Raw genomic sequence first — 7,904 nt, 5'->3', positions numbered from 1 at the left:
TGAATTCGCACGCTGCTCAGCGCTGCGTACACATTCGGACAGACGGGCTGTCTGTAATTGCCAACAGAAGCGGATGGCTTGTTGTAAAGAGCGAATGAGGATAGAGGCCGATAGAATTTGTATATGAAATTGCGGATAGACGCCGTCAAGCAGTTAGAAGTCCAATAAATACCGTCTGAAATTCATAGTCATGCGTACATGAAACTGATAGATGCAGACAGAAATTCAATGTTGGATCACTTGTGCGGATAAAGCTGACAGAATCCCGTCAAGTTCTTATACATTTCAGTTACATATTCTATTGGTTTCTGATGGAATTTTAACCAGGGAAGATCTTCATGATATCTAGCACGAGAATTTCTCGCATAGTGGATCATGTGCTTAGTGATAGATACTTTGTCAACTCCTCCTGCACTTCGAATAGCTTCCCATATAAGTCTCTGGGCAACTAACGATTTTTCCGATTGATTCTCAACCAGACACTCACCGTTCACTGAAAATCCTCTTTCGACAGACGCGTTTCCGTGTGACATGACAAAGAGCTTTTTGACGAATGACATAAACTCTGAGGAAAGATTGTTGCTTACAGCCATGTTTTTCCAAAAATGGTCCAACCGCTCGTCTCTTGTGAACTCCTTTAGCTGTTCGATTACTGCTGGCTTTGTGCTTAACGCTTTAAATTCTCGTTCGATTCTATAGGCTGACGCCCACTACACCGCGGCGGACCGCGGCGGACCGCGGCGCAGTTACTGTGAGATGCGCCCACTGTAGTTGCGTGACCACCCGCCGATACTGTTTCTACGAAAAAGAGATATTTATCGATTATCTGATGACCACCATTTGTCTCAGTCGTCATGGGCACACAATAAATAATCATGCATATTTGCCACTACTTCTTGATTACTCATTATGGATAGCTCTGATGAAGAAGTGTTTAACACGAAAAAAAATTACTAACAATTGTCCATCATAAATTCGATAAAAAGGAAAATAGGATTGAAAATCAAATGTGCCCGATCTTCCACTCAACCGACAATGCTCATCTTCCGCCAGAATTTTTGTTTCTACCTAAACTAACTATTTCGGGTGTGGCCCGTTGGAAAAGCGAAATTTTTTTTATTTTGAAACACCCTATTATACATATAATATATGTATAGTAAAAATGAAATAAATTTTAGCTCAAAATATACTCTCTCATTTCTTACGCATAAAAATTAATACGCAAAATAAAAAACAGTCTTCACGAAATCAGCATCATACCCGAACAATAAAAAAAAAAAAAAATTTTCACATAAAATAATCCGTTGATCATAACTTGTTGTTCTAAAACTCACATTTACTTAAATTTCCTTAAAAATGAAGTAATTACTTACGTAACATTTATTTAATATCCGTAGGATTTATTTAAGATGTAAAAATGAATACATTTATTATTCGCAAGAACAGCGGAGAGAATGAAAGGAATCCTTGTAAACCATAACCATTTACATCAAAGTAACGCAGGTTTCCCTATTTTTATACTTGGGATGAATTTCGGCATCGGTCGGGTGTTCACACTAGACGACGGCGATGCGCGGCGATGCGCGGCGCACCGCCGAAATATTCCCAACCTGGAACTCGCGAAAAATTGCCGCGGTGCGCCGCGGTCCGCCGCCGTCTAGTGTGAACACCTATATGGATAACTGTATGAGCGAAAATTTCGCCGCCTTCCGCCGCGGTTTAGTCGGCGTCAGCCTTATCTGCTGAGATGCCACTGATCCACTTATGAGAAACGAACTCAGTCAAGGCGGCCGAAAGTCGTTTTGAGGCGATGTTTCGAGATTCTAGGATAATTCTAGGATCACAGAAAGAAAGAGCTTTCGTCAGACGATACGTGATAGGGAATCTGTCTTGCAGTTTTCGGCAAAACATTTGTAGAGACCGTAGGCAATATTGCCTGAAAAGAAGTACCTCTTTTGTATTAAAACCGTCCATTGCCCGAAACGCTGAACGAGTGTCATGTCCGATGTTGATATTTTTTGCTTCTTTTAGATTTTCCGCTTTTGAAACATCCACGTCACACACTGACGTGGACTGTTCCAATTCTTCTTCTTTAACAAATCGGCCCATGATTGAAATAATTATTTCATTCAGATCAGTGTAAAGATATGGCACCATCGGTTGTTCAGTTTCATAGGCAGTCAAAAATGGCTCTACTTTAGCAGCAATAGTTTGGAAAAATGCGAGCTTAGCCCTCATAAACTTGTCCTTCATGGCCTTTTTCATCAACTCGTAACAATCGGATTTTGGTTCTTTCTTTTCGTTTTGAACTCCAGAAATGTATTTCTCTAAATTCTGCAATATCTAGCCGGCTCGTTTAGCAACAGCACCATTTTGCAGCCACCTTACTGCGCAAATTTCATAGGAAATTGCCGGGACCCGGAGAATCGAATGTAATCCGCTCTGTGAGCGGGTACATGTGCAAAAAAATTGTAAATAGCGCGTAGTAATTGTACGATGTTCCAACCCGTTGCTTTCATGGCAGCTTTAAACGCATTATGTACATTATGAAGTCCACAGCTTCCAATATCTAAAAGAACTGAAGTATCAGGACCATCATTTAGTTCGCGTTTAGGTCACGTAGAAACTTGAGGTTTACGTTAGGCCCATCCATAGATACCTGAAGGAGATCCTTCATATTCAGTGAGGACAATTCCTTTTTAAAAGCAGTCAAGAGATCGGCCGACGTAGTATGACCTAGGAAAGTAAAATATCTACTAACGGTCTCGTCTTTGGTTTTGCTCCAGTACCGTAAAACAAAATCCATCGGTTCTAATTGGCATACTTTGTTTAAGCTTTCGTCAAACGATACGACAAAGCACTCGTTCTGCGGTATATCATTTAGTAACTCATTTTTAAAGAACGGGGCAAGGCCGTGCAAAATTGTATAACCCATTTTGTTGGGGCCCAGTATCATTGCTTTAGCTGTCCCATTTTCATCAAACATTAGTTTGAAAATTTCTGTGCATTTCCCTGCAGCAGCAAGGGATAGGTGGCAGAATACAGTCTGAAGACACCAGATTATCTCTGCTCGCGTAACTTTCTCCTTTTCAATGAAACGATTCATTCCCCGCTGCTTTGGTAGTATGTGCGAGAGGGACGTTGATTCTAGTTGTGTTGACGTGCTTGGTTGCGAAATCGTTCCTGTCTTCTCAGTTTCTTGTACTTCGGCTATTTTTTCAACATTTGCAATCAAACTTCCATCTGAAATGAAACACCATTCATGAGATGCAACGTTTGGGTTCCACAATCGAGCACGCCGATCATAACAGGGCGTCTCGCGCAAAATTCGATAAAACTATTGTCCACAGACAAAAAGCGGAATGAAAAAAAAGGTGTCAAATAAAAAAATAAAAAAATACCATCAACTAAACCTGGTAAACAGCGACATGTTTTGCCGATATCATTTATAAATTTTCACCGCGCCCAAATTCGACGTTTTCAAAATTCAACTCGCTGATTCTAGCTCAATAACTGGTGAGTTGATGTGAAATTTTTACAGTGTGTTCAGAATACATACATTACACCTCCAACGTCGATAAAACACATAAAAATTGCTTTCAGACAGGTGGGAAAATTAATATTCAATGTAAATAAAATCAAGATACTAATAATGAGAAGAATGGTGCGTGAGTACAATTAACGATATAAATATTCTAAATAATGAAATAGCAATAAATCTTTCAATGTACCATCGCAGTGTTAAAAAAATCTGCGAAAAACGCATAATGTTCCGTTACCGCACGTAGCGCCCAAACGCTGAACGAGCTGCTCGCGCCGAGCGTTGTTTAGAAAATCATCCATAGTTACAATATTTGTGACCCGATTACACTGAAATTTTTGGAAAGTTTTTTTTAAATGTTATGGGAAAACGGCTCGCTGGAAGTTTTCTCAAAGTTGAAGTTCTTCGCATACTGTTTTCCGCCAATAACGAAATCCGTTTACCGATACCCCGCCACTTGTTATTGAATATAAGTAAACGCAGCAACCTTATTCTTTTGGAAGACATAAGAGGTTTATAAACGTCTTTTATCTATGATGACTACTAGATCATTTAAAAGGGGACAAAACGGGTGATTTCACCCTTTGTAACAGTATGTATTCTGAACATGCAGTAAAAATTTCAAATCATTTCACTAGTCATAGAGCTAGAATCGGTGAGCTGAGTTTTGATAACATCGAATTTGGTCGCGGTGAAAAATGCAATTTTTATTAATTATTACTTCAACTAATAATCGGATTTATAAATGAAACCAGCAATAAATGTTGACTTTTGGCAGGTTTAGTTATTAGTATCTTTTATTTTTTTTTATTTGACACCTATTTTTTCATTCCGCTTTTTGCCTGTGCACAATGCTTCTGCCGAATTTCGCGCGGAGACGCCCTTTTGTGATCGGCGTGCTCAATTTGTAACCGTGGCTGGAGACGCTGAGCAATTTGGATTTCGCTGAAGGCTGGAAGAATCTCACAGATAGTCAACCGAAAAAAAATTTCGAACGTTGAGCAGCCTACTCAACAAGTCTAAGTGTAGTAGATTTTGGGACGTCTACTGTTTTCGGTGATAGAAATACTCCGATTCCATAAGTATTATTTTGACTCCTCGCAGTGTGTTCGTGTTTACGTCCTTTCATGTGACTAGTTAAAGTCTGTCGGCTCATGTTGCTCAGCAGCACGGTTTTCTTACACATGATGCAATAAAATGCAAACTTGTCATTTTTGCATTCTTTCAGCCATGGCGAAAACTGATCTTCGTTAAGCCATTGAATATTGAACGTGGATCTCCTTGATTTAGGAAAAGGCATTGATCTGAGAAAAAAAAGGATAGCATACGTAAAATTTCATCATTTCGATCAAGACCGCACTGTATTGACCTCCATTGAAATGTTATTTTAGAATACCTATGACATACAAAGTTTATTCCTCATTAGTCATTCCAATGCAGAACTCATACAATGTAATCTCATAACATATTTTAGTGCAGTTATTTGGTCATACAATGATCACAAGTGATATGACAATCAATTTCCAAAAATAACATTATATAATCACATCGACTGCACTTCACAGGAATTCGTACTTTAAAATTTTAAGCGTAGACGAGGCTTTGTAAGTTAGCAATTTTTTCAATGCATAGTTTTCTTTAAAACCCTCCGACTGACTTTATAGTATCTATATTAAATGTGTAAGGATTAATCTGCGTGTTATTACGTCAATTATAACTTTTTCACTTCCGAGAGATAAGTCATCGAAAAGCGCGGGTAAACAATGGTGATCATACTTGACATGTTGAACAAAATACATGCACTTTACGTATATTGTATAACCTATCACGACATAATGATGATCTACTTACCTTATATTAATTTTCGTTTTTCTTTTTGATTCGCCAATCTCCTTATACGTTGACGCGTTGGTGGCAAATACTATTTTCACGATTTAAATATGTATGAGTTTCACAAACGCTACGCACACAGGCAAGCTAGACCGTGACGTATTCCGGTGACGAGTTTCTACTGGCATGAGGCGTTAACGAGTGGCGCTGATCCGAGCGAGGCCGACGCTGCCCGAAGTTTTCATAGCGTTGCGACTTTACGCGCCAAACATATAAAATATATGAAGTGGTTCGACGAAACGGAATTTTAAGGGAAATTTTTTCCCCTTAAGATCAATAGTACCTTGTACAGAAAAAGAGTTTATTTCTTTGACAGACATAAAATTCCAGTGTTATTTTAGAAATTCCCTGTGTTACGGATTGGAACTATTAATTCGAGTAATATTCAATTCAAACAGCGAAACATTTGGCTCGGTAGCAACACTGTCATTACGGCGGTTGTCCTTTTCGGTTTCCCCCTCTTAGTCTAGTATGACCGGCTCCTTGACGACTCGGCCATACTAGAACAGTCCTTACGAGGAAACCAAACAAGGCTGTCACGCACTTCGGTATTTTTTTTCCAACCGGTTATTAGCGGCTTTCCTCGGGATACATCCTCGTTATAATTCACGGTTTTCTAATCTATGATAAATTTGTTCGGGTACTTCCGTTCTGTGTTTTTTTTGTACTAATTTATTTTCTGTGCGGAAAAAAAGGAAAGCAATCAAGGAAACCTCAATCATCGGTTCGGTACTCGTGCCATTTTCTTTCCCGATTGTGAGAGACACCCGACAGACCAAGTCCCCTCGAAAGAAAACCTACGTTTCCTCATACTCCTCAAGGCTATACGCAACATTTGGTCCTTCGAGCCGGATTTTTGTGTGAGAAAGCGTGAGAAAACTTGGAGAATTGTGGTGTGCCTCGTGACGAGAATTCGGGCTCCTCTCGGGTAATATCACGGACAGTGAGAATCGACAGAAAAAGGTGCGTCCTCGAACATTGAACATTATTTATAGGGTTTAGACTCTCGGTCTTTGTGTCGCTCGAAGACGACACTTGAGAAGGTCAACCGTGTTTACGAAGAGTGCGCGCACGCTGAACGAGCTATACAAACTCGCCGGCACACATGCTCTCAGCATTCCTCGAGTGAATCGGACTCTCTCTCTCTCACTCTTGAGGATCACGGTCGATAACGCGGTCAGTCTCTCCATCGGTCGGTATCCAGGGAGTCGGTCGGTACGCCGCAAGGGCAGTTATCATCGGAACAGGTTCAAACCTTCTTACCTTCGAGTCACTGAGTGCCGCGAACGATCAAAACAAACGTTGTTGTGACAGATGAAATTCGCGATCGGTTTTGAGTGAGTTTACTGTACCACGGGTTACCTTTCTCTCTCGTATTCGTTTAATCTATACTCGGCAAGGGATCGGACATTCCTCGAGCTTCGAATTTCGAATTTTTCGAAGAAACGCGGTTTTCCTCGCGTTTGAACGGACAATCCTCTCGCGAGTGCACTGACTATCGGTTTTTCGTACAATCGGAAGTGTAGAGTTCGGTCTCTGATTCCAATCCTTGGTTCGGTTTAATTTCGGTTAAAATTCGGTTTAATTTATCCGGAAAATGGCGGACGGTACGAGACCCAAGGCGGGCGGAGAGTCCTCGTGGGCGGACTGTGAGGACGATCCCGCGGCCCTTACTCCGGCCATAACACTGAGCGAATGCCCGACTGCCCCTCCGGAGGGGACGGAAAAAACAGTCCCGCCGACCACGGACAAGGACAAACTCAAGGTTCCTTCGGTTAAGAAAACGGTAGAGCGCTCGGACTCCCCTCCACGGTCGGCTTCCCCGAAGGAAGATCCTCGGTCGATATCGAGTGTGTTGCAGTTTCGGGTCTCACGCAAAACGGACGGATGCAAGCGATGGAACGTGTGCTCAACGACGCGAAAGCATATTCCGAGCAACCAATCGACTCGATTACACTCAGCAACGTTGAGACGAGCCTCAGCTGTTGGGATATTTCAGATGAGAAGGAAAAGGTTTCCGTATTAATTAGTTGACGATAATGTTTGGATGAAATTCGATAATAAACTTTATTGATACATAAGCAAACGACGTGGTTACTCGCTCTCCTTCGCCGGAAGACTAAAACGCTCTACGCACATCCGTGCACACCAGCGCTCCTCTCGTCAATCACACACACTGCACCTCCCTCACAGCGCACGCAGGCGCGGGAGATACGGGTTTGATAAACTCACTTTCTCAACACACTTACCGTTTGAGAACTCGTTATTGCTAACAGACTAGACAACAACTGAAATTGCTTTGTTAAGGATGCAGGTTAGATCTGAGAGAGAATTGGGGTAAATTTATATGAAATCAGAATTTGCAGAACAATTATGAAAGTCTTTATTATAGATACACGGAGACAGGTGGGTTTATCAGCGATTACTTTTCTACAGACTGATTTTGCCGTTTGCGAACTTGTCTATCTCAACC

At 41.2% G+C, this 7,904-nt stretch overlaps 1 protein-coding gene across 1 annotated transcript; it reads right to left on the bottom strand.

Moving 5' to 3' along the window:
* Nucleotides 1-2,208: 2,208 nt before the first annotated feature.
* LOC124306082 (uncharacterized) lies at nucleotides 2,209-5,682 on the bottom strand. Its single transcript, XM_046766240.1, has 3 exons — nucleotides 5,393-5,682; nucleotides 4,556-4,845; nucleotides 2,209-3,243 (listed from the first exon to the last, which is right to left on the bottom strand). The coding sequence occupies exons 2-3, from the start codon at nucleotides 4,839-4,841 to the stop codon at nucleotides 2,600-2,602; spliced, it is 930 nt and encodes a 309-aa protein (XP_046622196.1). The 5' UTR covers nucleotides 4,842-4,845; nucleotides 5,393-5,682; the 3' UTR covers nucleotides 2,209-2,599.
* Between the last annotated feature and the right edge of the window lie 2,222 nt (nucleotides 5,683-7,904).

The sequence above is a fragment of the Neodiprion virginianus genome, chromosome 5 (assembly GCF_021901495.1).
Source record: "Neodiprion virginianus isolate iyNeoVirg1 chromosome 5, iyNeoVirg1.1, whole genome shotgun sequence".
NCBI lineage: Eukaryota > Metazoa > Arthropoda > Insecta > Hymenoptera > Diprionidae > Neodiprion > Neodiprion virginianus.
Note: the sequence above shows the minus strand (reverse complement) of the source record. Positions and strands in the feature narration are given on the sequence as shown.

Excerpts from the sequence above, each read along its gene's own strand:
- LOC124306082 (XM_046766240.1), bottom strand. The coding sequence starts at position 4,841 with ATGCCTTTTCCTAAATCAAGGAGATCCACGTTCAATATTCAATGGCTT. Across the intron at positions 3,244-4,555 it reads ATCTACTACACTTAGACTTG|ATGGAAGTTTGATTGCAAAT; the intron begins TTGAGTAGGCTG and ends GTTTCATTTCAG.